General features: G+C 24.5%; 1 protein-coding gene across 2 annotated transcripts; it reads right to left on the reverse strand.

Moving 5' to 3' along the window:
• Positions 1 to 8,636: 8,636 nt before the first annotated feature.
• Positions 8,637 to 25,164, reverse strand: LOC129968967 (origin recognition complex subunit 2-like). 2 transcript variants are annotated; one of them, XM_056083346.1, is made up of 13 exons: positions 24,964 to 25,164; positions 23,951 to 24,037; positions 22,158 to 22,232; positions 19,316 to 19,423; positions 17,941 to 18,057; positions 16,134 to 16,276; positions 15,294 to 15,499; positions 13,326 to 13,458; positions 11,950 to 12,046; positions 11,422 to 11,565; positions 9,844 to 10,074; positions 8,860 to 8,978; positions 8,637 to 8,767 (listed from the first exon to the last, which is right to left on the reverse strand). In XM_056083346.1, the coding sequence occupies exons 1-13, from the start codon at positions 25,037 to 25,039 to the stop codon at positions 8,690 to 8,692; spliced, it is 1,614 nt and encodes a 537-aa protein (XP_055939321.1). In that variant the 5' UTR covers positions 25,040 to 25,164; the 3' UTR covers positions 8,637 to 8,689. The 2 variants fall into 2 exon arrangements, with proteins under 2 accessions (XP_055939321.1, XP_055939322.1); XM_056083347.1 differs by having other exon boundaries at positions 23,951 to 24,033; positions 24,964 to 25,062.
• Between the last annotated feature and the right edge of the window lie 388 nt (positions 25,165 to 25,552).

A 25,552-nucleotide genomic window follows, 5' to 3' on the forward strand; every position in this document is an offset into this window, starting at 1 on the left:
TTAAAATATAAATAAGAAATTTTTAAAAAAAAGTACAAAACGATAATTTTTAATTTTATATTTCTAGAAATTTTATTTCATTGTTAGAGGTACAATAGCGGCTTGAAAAATGTTTGTAATTAGAATAAAATTACATCACGGAACAATAATATATTACTACGCATGTCCTGTTACATACGCTGCAATAAATGGAGATAAATATGGTTTAGAATATCTGCTCCGCTATGGATTTGAAGTAAATGAATACCGAATGGAAGAATTTAATAAGGAAAGTTTAAATCCGTAAGTAATACAATTTTTAGAATAATTTTAAAGTGTTATATATATTTTATGTGATTTAAAATAATTTATATTAAAATAAATATTATCATTTAAAGAAGATGTAATTTAAATTAAAAATTAATTGGTTAAAGAATACGATTAAAATGAAATTTTTAATTGTGGAATATTATTAAAATCTATGCATAAAGATCAATTTTGAGAAATTTTTATAAAAAAAGGTTAAAAAAATATTATATTATAGATTATTTAAATTATTTTTTTCAATTGTAAAAATTCTAAAATAATTCTGAACCTTCTTTTAACATTATTGCTAGAAAACTGATTATCTAATATTGCTGCTTCAAATTCTTACAGAAATGTAAGGTCGAGATTTTTAAAAAATTGCATATTTTCAAATTTAATGTAAAAGTCGTGTACTCAAATGTATTATGCAGATATCATTTAGAAATCAAAAAATTTTATTACAAGTTTTATTTCATATAAATGAATATTAGATTTAACATTTTGAAATTTACTTACTTTTGCTATAATTTTGCAAGATTATTACAGAAAATTTTAAGTAATATTTTCTTCGGTGTATTATTGTATACTTCCCACGAAATTAGGAATGTCCTACACAAATTCCTGTATTAACCTTGTTAAAAAAAAGTGTTAAAAAAATAGTGCATGTTCATATTCATACAAAATATTGCATTATACAACTCATGCACACAAAAGCAGCTGCATTGTTCTCCATTTGTCTTTATATTTACATTATACAGCATGTAATGAATGAGTGTAGTGAAAATAATTGAGTATGTATTTTGGACTTCTTTCTCCAACATGATATTAATTTATTATATTGGCAGGTTGAAGTTATCAAATAAACAAATACCTTAAACTTCGAGAATTTTTAACGGTATTTTCAAGTTAATATAATTTTAGACTTTCATTTAATTTACAAAGATTATGTACTCGAAGTTATTCAACATAAAATATTTTATAGTAAATCATTACTCACATAAAACGTGCTGCCAAAAATAATATTTTTTTAAAAAATAACAGCAAATACGACACATTAAAATAAAAGAAATTATTTTTAGTGAAAAATTAAAAATGAAAATATTGTCAGATTTTCAATGCAATGTTATCTGGATGATGACAGAAAAAAATTAACTGTTGCAGAATAATCTGCCAGTATTTCAATCCAAAATCATTTTCTTTCACTTTTACTAGAATGAAGAGTTAATTAATGTCAAATAAAAAAACTACTTGATTACAACATAATAAGAGATAAAAGACATTATTTTATAAATATATTATAATCTTCAAGAACTATCATTTGAGGCAATGTTCCAATCGCAACTGCATGCCATATAGATGTTAGCAATAAAAAATTAAAAGCTAAAGAAGAAAAAGAATACTTTGTTTTAAATTTCAAAATATCTAGAAGGATATTTAAATCTACAATACAGATATTATATCCTTTGATTCCGAAATAGTAGAGATTGTATTTGGAATTTAAGTACTATAAAATTCATTTTACTTGAACTTTCCGATACTTACTTTTTCAGCATATTTCTACGACGGAGCTTACTTTTTCTGCTGCCTGAATATATGTTCAAAATAAATAATTACTGGCATAAAAATAAAGTAATGGTGTTAAATATATTAATCTATGCGCAATAACTTTTGCACATGTTTAAAAAAGGATATGCTATCAGTAAATTTACATTTTTTTTATTTACAATTTGAGATTGAAAGTAGTAAGTCTATGCTTATGAGCTTTTTTATGAAATATTATATAGGGTGTCCATTTTTATCGTGGTTCAATAACTAATTTCTAAACAGCTAGAAATATAGTTCTAAGTGGAAAAATGCTTTAAATGAAAGAAAGAATAATATTTTACTTTGAGCCAATAATGTATTTCTGAATAAGTTACGAATTCTAATTTTTTATACCTTTTACTAATGTTATCAATCAAGTTTAGTAAAATATTCTTAATTCTATAAAATTTAAAATTTAAAAAAAAAAACCAATTCTTCCACGATTAAAACGGATCGATTTACAAAACGTTGGAAATCACTAATTACACAAATTTTACGAATAAATTCAGATTTTCGAGAGAGCTATGTAATTATGAACTCATGTATTACTTTTCCAAATTGTTCCTTAAAATACATTTTTTTTGTTAACTTTTAGTCATAAATAGATGCGATTTTTTTATCGAATGTTTTAAAGTGTCGATAGTTTTTTTACTGAACATGACTGATAGCGTTGTGAGACCATATAAAAAGTTATTCAGAAATATATTTATCGACTCAAACATAAAGTATAATTCTTCCTGTCATTTAAAGCATGTTTCCAACTGGAACTATATGTCAATACCCAGTGGATTAGAAATTAGCTATTGGACCACGATGTGAGGGAACACCCTGTATATATCATTCTAATTTTAATCAAAAGATTATTAAATGATGTAATTTTCTATTTAGACATCTATTTATCTAATATCCCTTTTTCTATTCATAGTCTCAAACTTCGATGCACTCTTGCATTGAAAGATGCCACTAAATATGGATATATTAATATGACAAATTCAATTGATACGCACGAAAAAATCGAAAGAAATGGATACAATACGGAAAAGTGCTGTAACTTTCAGAATCAAATCGATGCATGCTATGATGAAGATCTTGATATAAAACCACCTTCTAGAAGAAGTATCATTAACGAAGTCATTGTGTTTTTAATGAGGCTATCTACTATAGTAGCTAAAGAAAAGCGGTCTAAACTCATCCATTGTTTCAATTATCTGTGGAAATCCCGATCAACACCTTATGTCAAAGTGAATGAAATATCAGAAATCATTAATACGGAATGGTTCAATAAAAACTGTCCTTATAAATGTTGGTTGAAACTGAGACCTCTATGTGATGATTATATAGCAGAATTTCGTGATATTTCCCAAGGATTGGTACAACCCAGGTCTTTAAAGCATCTGAGCAGATGTGCAGTGAGAAAAAGTGTCATGAGATCCTACTTTTGGAAAAATGGCATAGATGAGCTTGACATTCCTGAAGAGCTAAAAGCTTATTTAAATCTGACATTTTAAGTATACTAATATAAGTATTCAGTTACAGAATAATTTTTTTCAACATATTATAAGTAAAAAAGATAATACAAAACATTACCAAGTCTTAATGTAATTCAAAATAAATATATGTATAATAAAATATTTATAATGTGCCAGGAAATAGGCATGTTATTGCAAGTTAATAAAAATTTTAAACAAATCAGAAATTTTTCGAAATGGAATGATGATTGCCAAATGTTTATGTAATACTTATAAAATAGAATACACTCAAATCTACCCCAAATAGCTTTTAAAAATCTCAATTATACAAACAAACTATAAATAAATTTTTAAAATTAATTTATAAATAGTTTTAAAAAGGATCAAGAATTTGATACTTACTTATAAACGATGCTTATACAAAAACATAATGTGGGAACTATCATCCATGTAATAATATAAGTGAGCCTAAAAAATTTACATATTTTTTTTAAAAATCAATTCATATAAGAATTCTTTTTGTTTTATAATAATTCCTTTTAGATACTGTTATTTTCATTCAATGATTTTTTTAATATAAAACAAAGTAACATGGTTTAAATGGCAATGAAAGATTATATTCTTATATTTAAATTACTAATATAATTCTTTAATTGTTGATATAGAAACCATATTATTGCTTCAAATAAAACACTAAAAATGAAAAAAATATTTAATGAACTTTTGTTTGTTTAAATCTATAAAAAATAACAAAATTTTATAACAGGGTGCGTAGTGAGAATCTGGTGCAAAAATTAAGCACTTTAGCTAAAACAAAACTAAGCACTTTGTGTAACATAACACACATAAACCTGCATTTTTCCAAGCATAGGATGTTTTCTGTTTTATAACAATGCATAATTTTATTGAAAAAAAATTTTATTAAGTTTTTAATGTGTGTTTTTTTAATTTTTATTATTTATTACTGTATTTGCATTACGATTTTTTTTTGTAAAACAAATTATATCTTTTTTTATTTTGGAAAAAGCATAATGGAGAAAAAAACTATCATTACCAAAAAATTAAGTCAACCTTTACAAGATCGATAATAAAAAATCTGTGACCTTTTTAAATTAGATCTGAAAATTAAGAAATTATTGAAACTAATCATTTCTGAAAATGTTGACACTGATTTAAAAAGAAAGTGTAATTTAAAAAATTTAGTAGATTTTTTATATATACAACAAATAAAATTTGACATAGTTGGGGTGGAAAGTGTAAACTTCCACCAGTGCTAACTCACTATATTTAGCTATCTAGAACATTTTATTTACAGCCTTATAAAGCTATAAACTAAAGTATTGCAGGATGGTTGTCATCCTAAAATTGGCAAAACTGCCATGAAATAGGGGACAGGACATTGCAATGTTTGAATTTTAAAAAAATAATAATAATAAGGGAGAAAGAATAGCAGCTCCTAGAAATGGTCACTACTAAAAATTATATTATATCTTCTTACTTCTGAAGTTTAGTAAAGGGCTTTTCAATCCTTCACATTTTGAAAATTTTAATAAAAACTTGATTTTTAAACAACATGAAAAAAAAATGTTTAGCTTTAAAAAAATTACAGAAAAGTCTGATTATATTTTAGAAATGAAAATGATTTAACAATACCTAATTTTCATAAATATGACAATCATCAATTCATAAAGTTAAAAAAGACACCAGCTCTGTTGTAAGAAGAAAAATGCCATTTGATACACTTTTAAAAAGTATTTTCTGAAGCCAGAGTAAGGTAATATATTGCACTGTCTCAAAATTTAACAACACTCATCAAGTGAAGAATCCTATTCAATGAATTACTTTAAACTTTTCAAATTAAATTAAATCAAAGAAGACGCTTTTTATTATCTTGATATTAACAGCAGTAAAGTCATGTGACTCAACAATTCTATGAAGCAATGATATTGTTTTGAATTTTATTACAATTAAATAATTGTTAGAAAACTGTCCATAACTAATTTTTTAAGAATTTCTTTAACAAAAGAAGAAAAAATGCATTCTTTCAAATTGATATCATGGAAAAGATACTTTTTAAAATCTTTTAAGACATTGTAAAAATAATTTTTAATCTTTAAAATAACATGGTTTGATGTTATAGCAAAAAAATTTATTCATAAATGATTATTAAAAATAAAATGTTTTTATTTTTTAATCAGCATTCAAATCTAAATTTTGAAAGATATTCTTAGTGGAGCTTTAATACCAAGAAACGACTTCTTGCTAAATTTCCTATTCTTAATTTCAATGATTAATGATGTGAGTTGCTCTGTCAATCCATACAAACCTTTACCCAACCCTATATAAAGAAATTTCACTGAAAAAGAAAAAATTCTGCAAGAAAGAAAAGGCAAAATTCATTGAAAATTATAGAATTTAAACCCTGGAGAATAAATTCATTAAAACTTTATTTCTTTAAAAATTTTAAATATTAGAATAGTTTTTTTTTTTTGTTTTGAAAAAACAAATACTAAAATTTGGCAAGATTGGTCCAACATAATAAATTTTAAATGGATGGAGACATTGAAAAAAAAAGCAAAAGAAATTATGATTTTGAAAATGTATAGCTTCAAATTAAATAATTCCATCATACTGGATTTTATGCAATTCATTGATGTAATTACACAATGTAATGAATCCCAATTCTATATAATACATAAAATCCTTTTAATAGGTCATTCAAGGGATTGCTCAAAACAGCTTATTAACAAGAAAAACAGTCGAATGAGTAACATACTACAAAGGCTTCTCTAATATTTGATGCATCTTTTTGACACATTCAAACTCATTTTGCTATATTCCTAATTTTCATCGACTGGCCCAATGAAATTCGAACCTTTCTCAAACTGTAACAAGTATGACATAGATCATATTTTGTACTGCCCTTTCAGGATAACTATTCCAGTATTTCAATAGACAGTAATGCCATTGGAAGAAAGAGGAAACAGTAAAATAAGCCCATTAAGTTTTATCTTAATATCTGTTTTCATCCCTGGATCTATTTCACTCTGGGTTTCTTCTATTCCTTCCCTTTTGTTGGTTTTCTTTCTTCATACATTCAGTAAATAAACTCCTATGATCTTGCTTTTGATTAATTATATTTAAAGTCTCCAAAAAAAAGAGAAGAAAAAAACTCCCCCCCCCCCCACTTCTTGAGAAAATTAAGAACTTTTAAGCTGCTTAAAAATGGTTTTCAAATTTAAGCCTTTTTCATGATGCTAAGCATGAAACATTTCTTAAACTCATTTAAAATAGTTAAAGACTAATTTATTGTATAAGTCATTACTTTTTTCTAATAACATTTCAATAGGGTTACCATCTATTAATATATATATTTACCCTTGACCGATTTTTCCAAAATATCAAATAAAGTGTTTGCAATCATCACAGCAATTCCATTTCAAAGTACAGTTTCATTTTAAGTATCAAACTGTAAATTCAATTTCCGGTCACATATACAGCTACAGCACCTATATAATTTGACATTCCAATAATGTTATTTTTGATTATTCAGGGTGTGCAGGATATGTAAATAAATATTGGACATCTACATTTTGATTCAAAGAAAGAAAAACATATGACACAACGTATTTATCATTCTTAATCTTCAAATTTAGTATGTATATAGATAAATATGATTCAAACTGACATCTTCATAAAATGTATCAAATCATAGGATATGAAATACTAATTTACTACGAAGTACATCAAATTGCTTTTAAAAAATTATGAATGAAGGTGCCTCTTACTTACAGCTATCCAGGAGATCTGGCATTTCTAACAAAATATTTTTTTTTATTAACAGATTGAACTTATACTGTTCAGTCCATTAGAAGAATTTTTACCAAACTAGATACAAAGTTTGCATTGAACATTGATTCCAGATATAATTTTTATGAATCAAATTTCATAATGCACACTGCAACAACGAAAGCATCCAATTTAAAACAATTTTAGCATTTGTGACTATAGAGAACATTAATGAGTACAAATTTTATGAATTGTCAAAATCACATGAATTAACAAAATTGCAAAGCTCTTGAATTTCTATAAATATGTATGAGATTAATAATGTTATGCACTTCATTTAATATCTTTAAAAAGTCAAATAGATATTTTTTGAAAATCAGGCTTAAAAGATACCTTAAACAAATGTTACTTCATTTAATTTTATGTTGCAAATGGGAATAAACAGAGCAAACATTTATGCATTTCCCCTATCCTTTGTTATAAAATAGTTTTTTGGCATTGCTAATTATTTCTTACACATTAATGAAGAGGAATAATTGCACTACATTCCTACAAATACTTCCAATAAACAAAAGCTAATTTTTAAATGCATCACAAGAGTAGTAAATTACAAGAAAACAATTTTCTAGAGATATAATTTCAAATTTGCTTTTTCTATGCAAAAATTACTAATTAAAGTTCAATAATGCATATATTTAATGCTATTGAATGTTATTAAAAAAATTTGAAAATAAAAATAAATAAAATCATATAAAAACAAATAATATGGATGACACAAAAGTTTCAGATATAATGATTCATATTTCATAAAAATACAGAATTAAATTTATTTTAAGTCTATTCATTCTATTGTGCTTATTTTAAAGTTCAATTTCATAGTTTTAAGTTATCCAACAATCAAACATACTCTTTAGAAAAATTGTAATTATGATACAATTTAAAATTTAATGCCTTAAGAGTGAGTGATATGATTTTTTTTTCATACCCAGAAAATTTTTTATGGACAAACTAAATAAAGAAAATATGAATATGAGCATTGATTTGTGTATATTTTTTAATAATCATAAGAAGGCATTGCTCAAAAATTATTATACTGGCAAAAGTGTGACTAAAAATCAATATATTCAAAATGGAGTATATTACATCTTAAATATACACTTTAATCTCAAATATCAATAACTTTTCTGTTATTCTTTGTCATAAAAAAAGCACTTTCATTAATTACATAAAAAAAACTTAAGTAATTCCAAAATATTTTTGATTGCTTATGTTAACATCGTAAACTAAGAAAATATTGATAAAATGAGTTAAACTTCCATTTGAGATAATCATAAAGTAAAATCTTACAGTGACGAAAACTTGATTAGTATTTATCACCTGCAAAAATAAATAAGATAGTTTACAGTATCTTTTAAGGTTAAAGAATTTTCAAAAGAAAAATCCAGTAAATCACTCACATTAAAAGTTATCAAGAAATATTTATTTCATTCAATTAAAAGCATAAAAAGATTTACAAACCACTAAGATATTTTTATACAAAATATATCAAAATATAAATACATTCATTTGCAACTCTCTAAAAACTGTTCCAAAGTTACAGCATCAACAGGAATGTACCAAAGCTCACAACCTTCCACAGACTAAAAAATAAAATAAAAAAGATATAAAAGCAAATAGATTTACATTCACAAAAAAGTAAATAATTTAAAATGCATAGGCAAAGAAAACTCACTTTACGAGAAGATAGTAACTTATGATTTTTAAATTCAGAGAGTTGAGCTTGCATTGTTACTTCACTGGTGACCAAAAAAGCATCCCTACATTCCTGATACCATTCATGAAATGAAATTCCTGTCATTGGAGGAGAAAAAATCTCAATTAAACAGGTTCAAACAATGAAATAATTTCAAAATATTTTGTAAGAGCAATAAAAGTACACATATTAACTCCTGAGCCTCTCCTCATCTACATGCACAAAGTGCAGATTACATAACTATGGATCCTAAGTAGCTTTTATTTAAATAAAATCTTATTTTAAATTTTTTAAAAACATGTTTTAAAATGAAATATGAATAAATATTATCCGTGGCAAATAAATATATATATATTTAATATTAATTAATATTATTAAATAAATGTTTAGATCTAAAGTATGATTATTATGAAATTTTAATTATACTTTAAATGGCCATGGTATCTTGATAGATGACTTATCAGTGAATTTTAAAAAAGTGGGTTTGAGACGTAATTGCATTGCACTTCTGCTCTGTATATATTATTAAGGATTCTAACATCATTGTAATTATGTGATTTTAAATTTTAAAGAATGTGAAGCATGCCTCCAATAAATCTCATACACTTCAAATATAATGTTAATCTAATTAAATCATTCACTCAAGAATTATTAGGAAGAAGAAGAAGAAAAAAAAATCTGAAAATAATTGAAATGTCCATATATTAGTGCAACATGAAAGTTAAGAGAGCATGACTGTAGTCCTTATTTCTTCAGATTGTTATGTTAATCTAAGTTAAATTCAGCCCAGATTTTTTTTAAAGGAAAGAATTTATAACTATCACTAAACCGAAGATTCCAATATTTATAGTGTTTAAAAACTTTTTTATAACAGATTTAAAAAAGTATTCAGCAAAATTACTAGTCAGATTTATAGTTCTTGTTAGATTCCTACGATAAAGCTTATCTGTAAAAAAAACTTACCTAAAAATGACTGATCCTTTTGTTCAAATTGATGTTGGGCAAGAATTTTAAATACTCCTTGTCCATTTGAATTCAATCCATTATAAACATTTAAGAGAGAACTAAGTAAAAGATGTGATGACTTGTGTTTGAAGATAGAATTCTCATAGGAGGTTTCCAGGATATAAGGTTCAAATGTAGTCACATCAAACCATACCCACTTGAAATTATTCAACATTATTTGATCCCACACTAAAAACATGATTCATGGAATGATATATTAAATAATGATTTTTTTTATTTCATATTTTGTAATCAGTCTATATCAAAAAATTATAGTTCTGCTTAAAAAAACAAATTTCAATCACATTTATTTTAAACAATATGGTATAGCATTTTTCTATAAAAATATGTAAATTGTTTTTTTAAGAGGCAAATTTTTAAATCGGATTTCAATATTATTAGTCTCGACAACTATTTATTTCAAATTATTTTTAAATAACACATTAATCAATCAAAGTATCTATTGTTATGTTACTTTGCTGTAATTTTTTTGCTTTTTTCATCAGAAAAATAATATTAATAAACAAATAAAATTTAAAAGGAAATACTAAAAAAGATAATTAACTTTCAAAAGAAAATTTTATGTCATTCATCTGATTGGATACTATACTGGATTTTAAAATTTTATATTGAATATTTTAAAATTTTATATTGGATATTTTAAATTTTATAACATATGAAAAAAAATATATTGTTTTAAAAAAAATGAAATCATGGAAAAAAATTAACAAAATCAGCAATTTTGTTGAACCTAAAGTAATGTTATCCTGATTTTTTAATGCAATAATTACAGAAAAATAATATGAAAAATGAAAATTTTAATTCATTAAAACATCATTTTTGATTCATGAAAATATGCAGCTGCATTTTAATGTAGTTCTTTTAAATAAAAAAATATTTTAACACATATTGAAAACAAAATAATTTCCTGACATTAAATAGAAGACAACTTTGTAGATTTTAGCTAATTATTTTGAATTATACAATTTAATCTAAACTCTTGTAAATAAGACAAATATATGAAAGTGATATTGATAAATTTTATTCCTGCTGCTTTTTACAATATTAAATTAAATCCATTTTAAACACCATCCTTCTTTTTATTAATGTCTTTTCTAAATAAAATGCAAAAATCATAGAAATGTATTGCTAAGCCCTATAAACAAAAAAGTTAACTTTTACCAATATTGAAAGAATATTTTTCTTTTTTAATTGGTTGCCAGTCTCTCTTCTCGCTTTATATTTGACATTATTGGAATGGCCAGGCATTTTACATTGTCTTACAGATTACCATATCTAATAGATTACTTTAAAAGAATTTTATAAATGCATATTAATTATTCTAACATCGAAAACACCTTCAAGGTTATTTTTTTCCCAGACTTAATTCTCTTTTAGTAAAAATAAAGACATTCCAAAACTTTATTTAGCTTTATATAAAATTTTGGGATGGTTATATAAATATATAGAATTTTAAAAAATCATATCTCTATAGAAGTATTTAAAAAAAAAATTTCAAAAATGCAAAATTCTTACTTAAAGGAGCATTTATATGATCTATACTGGCAAGAAAATGAATATTAGGAACAGTTGCTAATGAAGAAAGCAATGATTGTGTTTTGGTATTCCGTAGAGATATTCCATCTAGGTTGTGAATTATTAGGTAGAGTGCATCTTTCCCTGTAAAATATATATATATACATGCTTATTTATAAAAAAATTCAAAGCAAATGTTTTAAAATTATTCAAACTTCTGGTAATATAGCGTTAAAAAAATTAATCAAAAATATATCAACTTAAGTTGAAACTTATTTTAAAAAAAACTGTGAAATTAACAAAAACATAATTCTGTAAAATCATTTCAGCTTTAAAAATAGAATTTAAAAACAATAATGGATTTATAAGAACAAAAATTCTATCAGCATAATTCATTTTTTGGTTTAAATATAAAATTACAATTCTATTATTTTTCTTTATTTGGCAATTATGTTTATTAAATTTAATTTTAATACTTAAAAATTTGACCTCAAACTTTCAAAATTAAAATAAAAAAAACATAAAAACCTTCTGAAAAATGCTTCTTTATATATTCAGTATGTTCATAGTTACTAGAAAACTTCCCATCATATTCTAAAGCACCTTCAGTAATGGATGACAAAACCTAAAAATTAAAAAAAAAAAAAAAAAAAAAAACAATTTATACTTTACTCTAAAAAAATATATAAAACATAATAGAATAGAGTGTTATTGAATAAATTTTAAGTATTCAATTTAATATGTATATGTATAATTTTTTAATATAAGTATAATTTTTTTCTTTGAAAAACTGGAAAATATTCAAAAGATTTTTTTTAAAAAAATTCATTAATGGTTTACAAATATTTTTTTAAGCACCATGTGAATTGTACAAGCAAATAAATTCTGTGCTATGCTGATGATATATTACATGGCTTCTTGTTCTGCTAGTTCAATTATCACCTTTAGATAATCAAATTCAGATCATGCTTAATTTCTATTAATAATAAAGGAGAATGTGTATATATATGTTTCTGCACTCTACAGGGTAGACCATTTGAACTATAGCAACCAAATTTGGCACAAATATTCTTTGGAAAGAGGAATATAAACCTCAAAGTGATTCTTCCAAACTTTTAATTCATTAAAAATCAAGCAATGATTTGATGCTTTCCCATGATCAATTTTGAAAATATTTCTACATTAAACTTATTTGCATATCACTTTTAATGCCTTTTTAATAATATCAGCTCAGCTGCTGTGTAATTTTTTTCCTTGGCTTTTGGCAATTTTTTTTAAATAGATTTTTTTGTATAATTTTTAGTGCTCATTCTAAAATGAAATTTAAACTTTTGTCAATGCTTTCTTAAACTTTTTCCAATTGATTTTCTTTGTGGTAAGCTAAGCAATAAAAAAAATAAATGTTTATAATAAGGAGAGTTTGCATGAGAAAACAGAAAATTCAAATTACAGTTCTGCTAAAGACGAAGTACAATTTGAAATAGATTAATCAGTATTTAATGTTACTATTATGTCATGGGGCTCTATTCCATTAAGAAACTTCATATACATAATAAGCAGAGCAGTGTAAAATTATTAAAACATCTGTTTTTAATGTCTGTCACACTGCTTGATGCTTAAAAAAAATCATTTGAGATGATCATTCAGTTATAAATAAGATATTTCATTTAAATTAAATTCAGTCAAATTCTATGTGAAATTGTTGGTCGCCAAAGGCAGCTATTTTAGAAACGAAAATAGAAGCAATTAACAAAAATGCAAGTATAAAAGCTTACACAATATATTTTATAAAGTTAAAAAAATTGTATAAGTTAATAATTTGTTTAGTAAAAAACTGGGTTTTGTATCAGTAGAAAGGTTACATAATATATTTTTATGATAAAAATAAGCAAATAAAAACTTACTTGCTTTGCAGTAAGGGATGGAAAAAAGCCATTAACAACAACAAATAAAGAATCTGACAAACATTCCTTGCAAAACGAATTCAAAATATTTCGCTTGGAGCCAACACCATATAGTAAAATATTGAATCCTTCGCTGAAAAAGATATAATTCTTTATATACAGATTTGCAGAGAAACTATGTTTTTTTTTTTTTTAATTACAAAAATTTCCCTTTCTCAAATACTTTTCATTAAATCTAAAAAAAAGAAGACTAATTTTGTTTTTTTATTTCAGGATAAGAATTATACAAATGAATACCATTACAATTATACAATGTAATTCTTAACAATTTGAAGGGGGGGAAAAAAGCCTGACTTTGCACAAATCTATACTAATAATAAAGATGAAAGTGTGAATGACTGTGCAATTCTACTATGCAGACTCCTAACCTGCAACTGTCAAATTTGGCGTAAAAAGTGGAAATGTTCAATTTTTGAAGCATTTTTTTTTTTTTGAAATTTTAATTCATTAAAAGCTAAAATTAAGCTGTATTTTGATGTTTTCTCTCAAAAACTTCTGAAGCTATCATTGCACAATAATAAATTTTAAATTATTTTAAAAATTTTTAAATTGTCTTTTTAAAAATATTTTTTGTCTAATTTCCGGCAATAGTTACACTGTAGCCCTGAAATTCAAACCATTTTCATTTTTCTTCAAATGTCTAATTACATGACTTTCTTCCATTGTTGAAAGCTAAAGAAGAAGGATTCTGTTTAACTGTGTAGTTTACAAGACAAAAAAGTGGTTGAAATGTCAAAAAATTTAAAAGACAGAAGAACAGGATATTTATGTTTTTAATAGTGCTTTTCATAGCGCTAGGACCATCTCTATTAGAAAAGTTCATGAACGTGATAAACAGAACTTAACTAAGACAATAAAAATAAAAAGGCTGTAATGTTAGAAAGTTTGGTACGAACATGGAGTTATAAAAACTAATTCAGCTGAAATCAAACATAACTAACAACCCTGGCAAACCAACTAGTAGTCTGAGGCGACTAGTCTTAAATAAAATAAAATGACTTTCAACTGTCTAACTGAAATAATTGCTTAAGTAATACTTAGAATAATAATACATTTCATCAATTACTATAATAATAATAAAAAAATTATGTATTTAACAAGCAACATGTATTGCTTATAATGGCTTAAACAAAATGCAACAAAGATATGACCATGCAACAAAAATATCCAAGCCATTTTAATTGGGCATATAAAAAATCATAAGTAATTAATGTTCCTTTCACAAAAGCAATCAAAATGCTGAAAAATGACTTTAAGAATGCTGATAGATTTATGAAAATAAAAAGAAAAGTATACAAAGATAGATAAGGTATTAGCAAGTAGGAATTTTTACCATTTTGGACAAAACATTGAAATAATAATGAATCAAAAGATAAACTATAAACATTCTAAGATAGTAATATGACATTAAGTATAATAGTTTTGAAACAGTAAATATAATAGAGCAAAAAGGTATTGTAAACAATATATTTTCATTCATAACAATAAGCTATCTTTGTCTTTTTGTATACACACTACACTAAGCATTTAATATCAGCAAGTCAACAAAAACATAATCATTTGAGGGGGTGGGAGAGAAGTGATATACACAATGATACATATGTTCACTGATTCTTATATACAAATTAGCGAGAAGAATTACATAATTTAAAAGCAAAAAATATTATATGCCAGGTTTAAATAGCTATTAATTATATTCATAAATATTACTAGTTTAAAATATACATCAGAAAAAATTAGAACAATCTTTCTAGTAAAAACAACATCAGATACACAGCAGGATTTTATTATTAATAATTTAAAAACAGATAATGTAAATTGAACATTAGTTCACTTTATGAACTAATATAAACTTAAGCATGCAAAGAGAAAAAAGATTATAATATATTTAATTTCTAAATAGCTTACTGTAACAAAAAAGTCCATTTTTCAAACTGAGATTGATAAATTTTAAATAAAGCTTCTTTTTCTTTTTTATGTGGATCAGGAATGTTTATTAGAATTTTTTGCAATTCATCAATATTTGTTTTTTCTAATTTCAAATTGGCTAGAGTGCGATTTGAAGTTGAGCTTCCTTTCTCTTTTTGGGCAGAAAAGTAGGTCTCTGAAAATGTCTGTAAATCAAATTAAACAACAGTTTTAGAAAAAATCACACATATACATGTCAAATTAATTCAATATAGCCTTTAAATCATATTATTTTCATTTTCATTAATACATGATTTTTAATTTTGCATTTAACAATTCAAAATAATTTGGTATGTACACAGGTATAAAATATAATAAATTTATTATTTAAGATTTTTAAATAATAAACACTTATAATATAATTAATAAGATAATTGTAAGGGATAAGATTATTTCAGTTTATTAATCTTAATTTTTCATTTCATTTGAAAATCATTAACTCTGGAAAATAATTTTTATGTAATTTTCATCATTAACTGGCATGATAATAATCAATTAGCTAGCTTTCTCTTGATGCCCGAGTAATAGTTTTTTAAATATTGAAGACAAAATAAATGCTCATTTAAATTAACCTTTCTACTAAGTCATTTGGTGACATAAAAAAAATAGATACCTTATTTCTTCCACTTTATATGGTTGTTAGAAAATGTATCTATCTATCTAAAAATCTTTATATTAAAATTATATTAATATATTGATGCATAGAACTCCTTTCAATAAAAGGAAATAGTAGTTAGATTTAGATGCATTACTTCCTTTGATAACAATTCAAAAACTCACAGCAGCAGAACTGCTTTTGTTCTTTTTAGGTGTCTTGCTGAAAAATTTCTTCTGCTCTTCATTCTCTGAATCATCACTGGAAGGAACTTCATCACTGTCTTCAAGATCTGATTCTATATATGAACTCTTCAATTTAGCAAGTTCTAGAAAAAAATTATAGAATAAACAAAATATCCATATGCTTTCATTAAAATGATGAAATAAACAAAATATCAAATTACATGAACAGAAATTTCATATATTTTTAAAATATTAAATGTAAATTGAAACATTTAAGAAATGTGAAATATTTTAAATTTTTTTTTTTCAGAATTATAATAATAACATACAATGTTACATTACAGCACAAAATAATACTATTTAATTTTTTTTTCTCTTATAATTTTATTATAGAATGATATTGTTATTTACGTGAACATTACTTTTCAATTTACATGTGTTACTGTTAATATTATTAACTAATGTTATTGTAATTTGCATGTTATTTCTTGGCAAAGGTTTTAGGGGACAAGTTTGGCTATGTATTTCACAACTCTACAGTAGAATTAAGGATTTCTGAGTAATAAGTCCTGAATATGTGGATGCTTTATCAAGAAAGTTTTGTTTTAAAAATAGTCTTCCTAGTCCGGGCACAATTCTTGAAGAGGTGACAATTTTACAAATTCCATAAATTGTACATATTTGAGCTTCTTATCAATGTTTTTAACACCAGGTTTGGTTACTTAAAATCACAAAGTTTCCATTTTTTCTCAGAAAATTCCAAAATGTTTTCCTGATGTGTCTAAAGCTTTGCTCTGATCACCCACAAGTCAATTACTGTTGTATTTCTTTGATTAAGTGTGACATGCCATCATTGTAATTTTGACCAAGACAAAATTGATGAATTTGGTGAAGAATTTAAATTCATTTGTGGCCCAGCATTTTGAATTTTTCCTATGTTTTGAGAGTGAGTTAGTTTGAACTGCAGTAATCTGGATTATTTTTATATGACTGGATTATTTGTCCATCTATCAACTGAAAATATTTATAAATAACTGTAAATAATTTATTTGTGTTAATGTAATTAAAATCCATTCAGTTCGCACAATCGCCCAAACCATAACAAAACTTTTTAAAAAGTTTTAAAATTATCTATCAGTTCAATATAATATAGTAAACCAGATAATAACCATATTTTTAAAAAAATCATAAAATTAATGAGCTTTTAAACTACAGCAATAAAATGCATGTATCACATTTTAGGATAGATTGAAAACCATGGACATAAAGAAATTCAAATTAACTAAAAGAATATCACAGAATTTAAAATATTACAATTTATAGCTAAGCAAAATTATTTAACATGAAATGAACACATTTAAGAAATACAAAAATATATCCTGTCAACAGCATTTTATATGCCTTTAATTATTAAAGAAAAATAGTTATTCCATGAAAAATGAAGGCAATCATAGTTTGCATTGCAACCTAGTAGTAATGCTAAATATATGTATTAAATCAATAAATTTCATATATCTAGAATAAAATTCTGTAAGCATGAATAAACATTATTTTGCTTCATGACAATATGAACACTTTATAAAGCACAGATGAGAACCATTAGTATATAATTATGTTAAGTGTTTTTGTTTTAATTAAAATTCCATAAAAGCAAATTCTTTCAAATAAAATTATTAATATTCATAAACTTTATTAGGCAGCAGTGAATAAGCAGAAAGATACTAATTTTAAACAACAAAATTAAGGAAAACACACTTCTCTACAACCTTTTTTACGATTGTTATTTCAATTCTAAAAAATTACATACCTCTTTTCATTCTCAGACGTTTTGATAATGGTCTTTGTGCATCAGGACTTCCTTTATTCTGTGAACCATTAAACTCATTTTTCAATGATAATAGTCGTTTAGACATATCAGCTACAACTGAAAAAAATCTTTTTTAATGAAATACTACATATCTGCATCACAAATAATAATGAAAATTGCATTTGAAATTTTAAGAATGCATTCTTTTTCTTCAATAGTCTTTGTATCATTATCATTAGAAAAATGTTAAGATCAATTTTTTTTTTAAACTAAGTTACAGATAACTGATACATGTTTAATTAATAGATCTTTCAATGTTGAGATAAGATCTTTAACTTAAAGATCTAAGAATTTCAATTATTTTAGATTTAAACTGAGATTTAAAAAAAAAAAAACTAGCACAAAAAGATATATTAAAACATATATCACATTTTAATTTTAGGTATTACATTTGCAAAACAGTTAAAATAACCTTCAAAGAATATTAAATAATTCATTGAAATGAAAGAAGGAAATTTAATTAAAAATTAACAGGTTAAAAAAATACATGCAATCTATTCAATTCTTCCATGATTACCAATGAATTAAATATAATTTTTTTAGTAATTCATATATCAAAATGTAACAAGAAATTCAGACATAAATTTCTAAAACTATTGAAGATTAATACAGAGTATCCACTTTAACTATCGCTTAATTGCTAACTTCTAAATAATTATAGAAAAGCATAATATTTCAGGTGTAAAAATGCTTTAAATAATTTAAAGAATTATATTTCATTTGTCATTAAGTGCACTGCTGGGAAATAAAGAAATCTATATTTTTATACAATATCCCAATTCAATTAGTTACATTTAGAAAATTATTTCTGGCACATTAACATTTAACAAAAAAAAAAAAAGTTCTACAACCAAACCTGACAAAGTTATGAAATTTCAAGTATCACAATTTTAACAGAATTTAGACCATTATTGTGGTTGCCTCATGAAAGATCATTCAATCAACAGACTTTTTTTTTTTTCAACCAATCCAATTTTTCAACCAATTAGTCCAAAATAATGAAATTCAAAGCTTACAAATTAGTCAACTTTAGTCTCACAAGAAGGGAATTTTTTTCAATACTAGTATGCTACAAATATTTTATTAAATATAGTTAATAAAATTAGGGACTGAATGAAAAAAATTTCATAATTTTTTTGGTGGCAAATTTATTGATGAAAAGAACAAAAAAAAAAGTATAATTCTTTACATCATTAAAAGCATTTTTCTAGTTGGAAATATTTTCATATACCAATTGAATTAGAAATTAAACAATGAGCAACAATTAGAATAGATAAATTGTATAAAAAACATGAGATTTCATGACATCACTTACCACCAGATTCTTTTGGCAATGGTGAAGAGATTTTTGCATTAGGAGAAGCAAAAGTTATTTTTGACAACTGTTCAGATAACTTCCCAGTAGATGGTGACTCTACGCTAGCTGGAAAATTAGTGAAACAAAGGTGAAATTCAAAATCATTTGAAGTGTTAAAATGTTCATTCAATGTTTTAAACTGTGTTTGAATTCAGTCACTTGTTTAAAAATAATTTTAGTTGCAGATTATTTTTAATCTTGTACTATATATATATATATATATATATATATATATATATATATATATATATATATATTCAAAAACCAAAACAACTGTTTTTGTGACCAAATAAAGCTTCAATATAAATTATGTTTACAAAAATAAATAACTTGTAATCACTTGGTTCACAAGCTAATCTCAGAAGGCTGCAAAGTTTCAATTTAGAAAACTAACTGTCAATTTCTTTAATTAGAAATTGTCTGTGCATATTTTAAAAGGCAATTTAAATTCCAATATACATTACATAAAACTGTAATGGCTCATAAAATATAATTGTAAAGCAAGTGCTATAACTTTTATAATATTATTACATATTTATACCATTGTGCATATTTGTACACTTACATCTTTTTTTTGTTTTTCCATTACTCTAAGAAAATCGTTAGTTTAATATCTTTACAAAATTTTATAATTCAAATAAGTAAATATTTTAACTCATTTTAATAAAACATTTCTGCTTGAAAATTTATCTTCCAGTTCCTTTTCCAGTATTCTTCATAACATTCTTAAAATTCATACAAGTGTAATGAAATAACAAAAAGACAGAGCAGTGTAGGATAAAAATAATTCTTATCAATTAAAAAGATTATTTGTCTGATATAACCGATGTGAAAATAAACATAACTGAATGCTAGTTATTAGCATTATTAAAAATAAAATCTATCATTCTTGTTCAGTTTCCAGCTAAAAGATCAAATAATTTGATGCTTTTATGACAAAAAATTTTTCTCTTGAGACAAAAGTAACTACAACTACATGTAACTATCCCAATTCATATAGTGCCCTGGAAGAAGAAAAATTCTGTGTTAAAAAATTCTGTGTAAAAAATTCTGTGTTAAAGTTCAAAGTCTGATGTTAAAATAGGAAGTGACAAAAAGGGGAAAAAATTATTATATCTATCTAAAGATGCATTGTGATATTTTTAAATGAGAATATACATTATAATATTCTCTGAGAAATTGTTCCTTGAAGATAATTTTTTTTGGTTTAAAATCAAAACTTCTTAAACTATAAATTGCAATCTTAAATAAGGTCATAAAGAATAATCTTAAGATCATAATATTTTTTTTTTTAATGCAAACTAAACTTTGCAACTAAAAACTATTAAAAAAAACTATTTGATGCAAAAGAAATATCATTCAACTAATTTTTAAAAAAAAAATTATTCTCAATTAATTTTGAATTTAATATTATTTTCAATTTTTTCCTCTCAAACAAAATTTTTCATGATGAAAAAATTTGTTTCAAACATTACTGATATTGCATATTGTATATCTTTATAATATGATAATATATTCCCTTATATATTATCACTATATTACTCATAATATAGTTCCTTCAGCTTAAAAAAAAGTAAGAAAAGAGAAAGGAAAACCTATGTTCTATAAATATGCATGTGTAAAGGTCAAGCTTGATATTGGAAGGAGGTAAAATTTACTCAAGTAATTATATTTCCTTCTGTACAGAGCAGCATAATCTTTAGATAATAAAGTAGGAAAATGATCTTAGTTTTCTGCTCAATTTTTTAAATTGCATTTCATTTACAGATTAAAAGTGTTTAATCTAAAATTGCATAAGATTGTTGATTTAAAGATTGTTGAAAGTTAGAAGTATCGTAATGCCTTTGCATAAGTACCTTTCACATATAAGACATTTAAAAATAATAATAAAAAAATATCATATACATAAAATAAAAAATTTTATTGGTGTATTAGTAAAATTTTTAAATCATTTTTGCAGAAAAATGCATATTTTACTTGATTTCATTTCTGAAATTTTTTCTAAACTGCTTTAGGTTTGACAAATAAATAATACTTAACATACTGGCAATTATATATAATACATATTGAAATATATTGATAAGCAAATATATTGTAACTAGTGTAAGAATATTGTTCTAAAGATAAAAATTATTGCAAGTGACAATATATAATACAAATAAAGCATTTTAGTTCAATAACATGGAACGATGAAACATCAGACTACCTTCACAGATGCATATAAAAGTATAGAATTATCTCATAATAGTAAAAAGGTAATTTGAAATTACGTAATATTTTCTCTTTTTATAATAATTAAGGGTAATTATTTTCTCTTTTTACTAATAATTATTTGAAGAATGTATCTTTGTTTATTTTCGATGATAAGTGATTAGGTAAGAAATCTTCACCACAGTTTCAAGATTCAACAAGTAAATTCAAGATATGAATTCTATTGAATCAATACTGTTAAAAAGAGAAAATGGAAACAGATTGTCATTGTCATTCCTGTATAGCCAAACATAGAATAAAAGGAGAACAGTCCTTTTATTCTATGTTTTAGCCAAACATAGAATAAAAGGAGAACAGTCCTTTTGTTCTATGTTTGGTTTTGTCCTTTTTTTTTGGTTTGTCCTTTTCTTTTGGAAGGGAAAATAAAAATGAATGAAATACATTACAGAAATAACAATTAAGATATTTTTAAAGGACTGACATTTATTAAACAAAGCAATTATAGAGAGAATTATTTAAAGCAAAATAGGTAAAAACACTCTTGTGAAATATTCATGGTGCAAAATAAAAAGCTTTATACTTAACATACTTTTAACAGATTTATGTTTCAATGGAGTAACTTTAAATATTTCTTTTCCTTCCACATCTTGTTCTCCAAACAAACCTGTAAGAAAATAAGAATAATTTTTTTAAAAAACATTCTTTTTTAATTTTATCTTTTTTTAATAACTGTTTTCAAATGTTATACAGTACACTCCCGATTATCTGCGGAATTGGGTGGTGTGGCCGCAGCGGATAACAAAAATCGCGGATAATCCGAAAAAAGCTAAAAACGGGTATAGCAAAAGAGATAACAGTCATTTCAACTTTGAAAAATCGTTTGATGTACAATAAAACGTAAAATAAACAGCAGGAAATGTTTAACTAACGCTTAATATTTTAGTATATCACTCAAAACTAGCCTAAAATGCATTTTGTTAATGAAAACAGGAAAGTGCTTTGTACTTACGAGAGGCATCAAGGATACACAGAAAAATTAATACATATGTACCGTTTTAATACTGTAATGTATTATGTAATTACAAAAGCATAACTGTAAAACTACACCTTTTTGAAGAAAGCAGTCATTTGTGTTTACTTCTTGCTTTGAAAGCATTTTCTCTTTGCTTGGAAGTAAAAAAAAAAAAAACAGTGCGGCAGGCGCGGATAATCCGCTCGCAGATAATTGGGAGTCTACTGTAGAACTTTCTACTCTAAAACAAGAATTAAAGCTAGAAACTGAACAATAAATTTATTTTCCAGAAATAATTTTTATGTTTATTCATCCCTTTTTACCCATCACAGACAAACAAAAAGAAGAAAAAAAGAAGAAAAAATCTTTATCTGGGATTAGTATAACTAAATGAAACAGTCAATAAACCAATTTAAGAGTAACAAGATTTTTAATTTGAGTCTTGATTTCTGCAAAGATCTTAATTCTGTTGATTGTGAAACAAGTGATCTTATGTTGAGAAGTTATCTTTAAGATTTAATAATAGTTGAAACCAACAAGAACAGCTCTAATTTAACTTTAAAATAGGATGTTAATCTAATAAATCAGTTTTGTCCTTTTCAATATATAGCATTTACATGTCTTCCAAATCAGTACAATCTGCACTTTACCTTTCAACTTAAAATAACAAACCACTCAAAAGATAACCTGATAAAATGATATGGAAAACTTTTGCAGAATGGCATTATATTAAAAGGAATTTTTTTTTGTAGTTAACTCTGATCATTATTTTATACATAGGCATTGTTTCATTTTAGAAATCCAAGCTGTTATACAACAAGACAGTTTAAATTCTAATTGTTCAGAATCAGAAAGACTAAAAAAATCCTATATGTTAAGTTTACCCTACATGTTTTAGTTTAATTTCTCACTGATCAGAACAGAAGAAACTGGACATGTTACAAGAAAATAACTGCTTATATATCATCTAAACATTTTTTCATGCAGTATTCTAAGGTCTTCAGACTGGTCAATGAACCCCTACTTCAATCAGAAGTAACAAATAAAGATAAATTATCATTATAAAATTTCACTTAACTAAGATTGGAATGGAAAAGATAAAATTTATATAGTCTAAACGTACAAAACAAATTAGTTTTAAATGCTTAAAAGTAATTCAAGCAAGAATGAATAAATAAGTTCATATAGATAATTTATAACTCTAATTTTAAATCCATTTATATTTTTAAAAGAATTGGTAATAGTTAAAAGCAAAAAAATAAAGCATGCAATGCATTATTATTTAGTAATGAAATTAACTTTCTGCATGGTAAATACTTTTAATACAGCCTAAGGAGATGCAGTTTAAAAAGTTTTGATTCTGTACTTACCAGACGACGGTTGATATTCTTCACAAGGTTCAGATAAAGAAGTATTTGGTTTCATAGGAGCACGTATAATATCCTCTTTAGACCTATCTATATTAATTTTAAAAAACATTAAGAATTAATTATCAAAATACCCTTGAGAAAGATATAAAATTTGAAAAACAATTTTTCTTCACTAAAAAAATCAATTTGAAGATATTTCATTAGATATATATACTTTTCAAACAGCTTAATTAAGCAGGAATAATCAAATATTTTTATCAATGTAAGAAAAATAGTTGCATTATTCATGCTGCAAACTTCCAAAATTTAGTTTAAAAAATTTTAAAATTCTTTTAAAATACACTAAATTTTAGCTACGTGAAAATTTCCAAATAAGAATTTGAATTGCACAATTTGGGTCAAGACTTAAGATTAATGCATAGTCACCAAAACTAAATTATTTAGATGTGATTTCTTGCCAAATGTAATTTTGTCAAGTTTTCTATTGCAATTTTAAAAATCGTTTATTATCATTTCTAATAACTACCCAAGACAATGGGTTTTCGGAAGTTTTTGAACAATCGGCATGATTTGATGGCATGATCATTGATATATGCAAGACTTAATTCTTACTCACAATTTTTTATAGACTTGCTAAAGAAAACTGTCACATTACAAAGCGAAAGAGTAACAAAATTATGCAATAAAAAATACTCTCATTTATCTTTAATGGAATTTTACATATTAAAACAAAATAAGCTTACTTACAAGACTATATAATAAAATAATTTGCATATTTAATTATCTATTTCAGCAAATTACGATAAAAGTAATTTGTATTTAAAGAAGAAAACAATTCCGCCTGTTTTTTTTAACATTTTCTAAAATGTATTTCAAAGTAAATGCATTTAAATGCCAAGTTTAAATTTGAGAAATACTTAATGTATCTTTTACGTAAATGATTGCTTACTAGTTAACTGTGAAATAAAGAGAAAAAATAATAAAATAAAAAATAATTTAAAAAATTATCGTACATGATTTCTTAGGTGTCGCTTTTTTCACACTCAATTTTCTAGGCGTTTTTACACTTCCTGACCTAGGTTTCCCCATATTATTTGGCAATTATAAAAACTATAAAAAATTTAGAATTAAAATATACATAAAATTAAAAATTTGTATAGGCAAATGATTTTGGCTGCAATATAAACAAACAAACGCGTTTCATTTAAGCGCGCTAATGATGTTGCCACTTTTGCTCAGTTATGTAGAAAAATAAACTGAAAACTGGCTAGTTAGTATAGCATTATTAACTGGAAAATTAAAAAGGGGGAAAAAAGGAGGGAAAAGAGAAAGAAAAGGTGGAAAAAGCAACAGAAATTAAAGAAAAAATTATAAATGATTCCCATTTTTCAAATGAAAAATTTATAACTCGCTTAATGCAATTATATGGAATCAAAACTGAATAAAATTGAACGATTATCAGAATTTTAAAAATATTAAGGTAGTGGTTTGTCATCAAGAATACACAAATTTTCAGTTAGAAAGGGAAATGAATATAAAGTTGACCCACGAAAGTCAGTTTTATAAACATTAAATGTTACAAACATTTGTTGAAATTCCCTA

The sequence above is a fragment of the Argiope bruennichi genome, chromosome 5 (assembly GCF_947563725.1).
Source record: "Argiope bruennichi chromosome 5, qqArgBrue1.1, whole genome shotgun sequence".
Classification (NCBI taxonomy): Eukaryota; Metazoa; Arthropoda; class Arachnida; order Araneae; family Araneidae; genus Argiope; species Argiope bruennichi.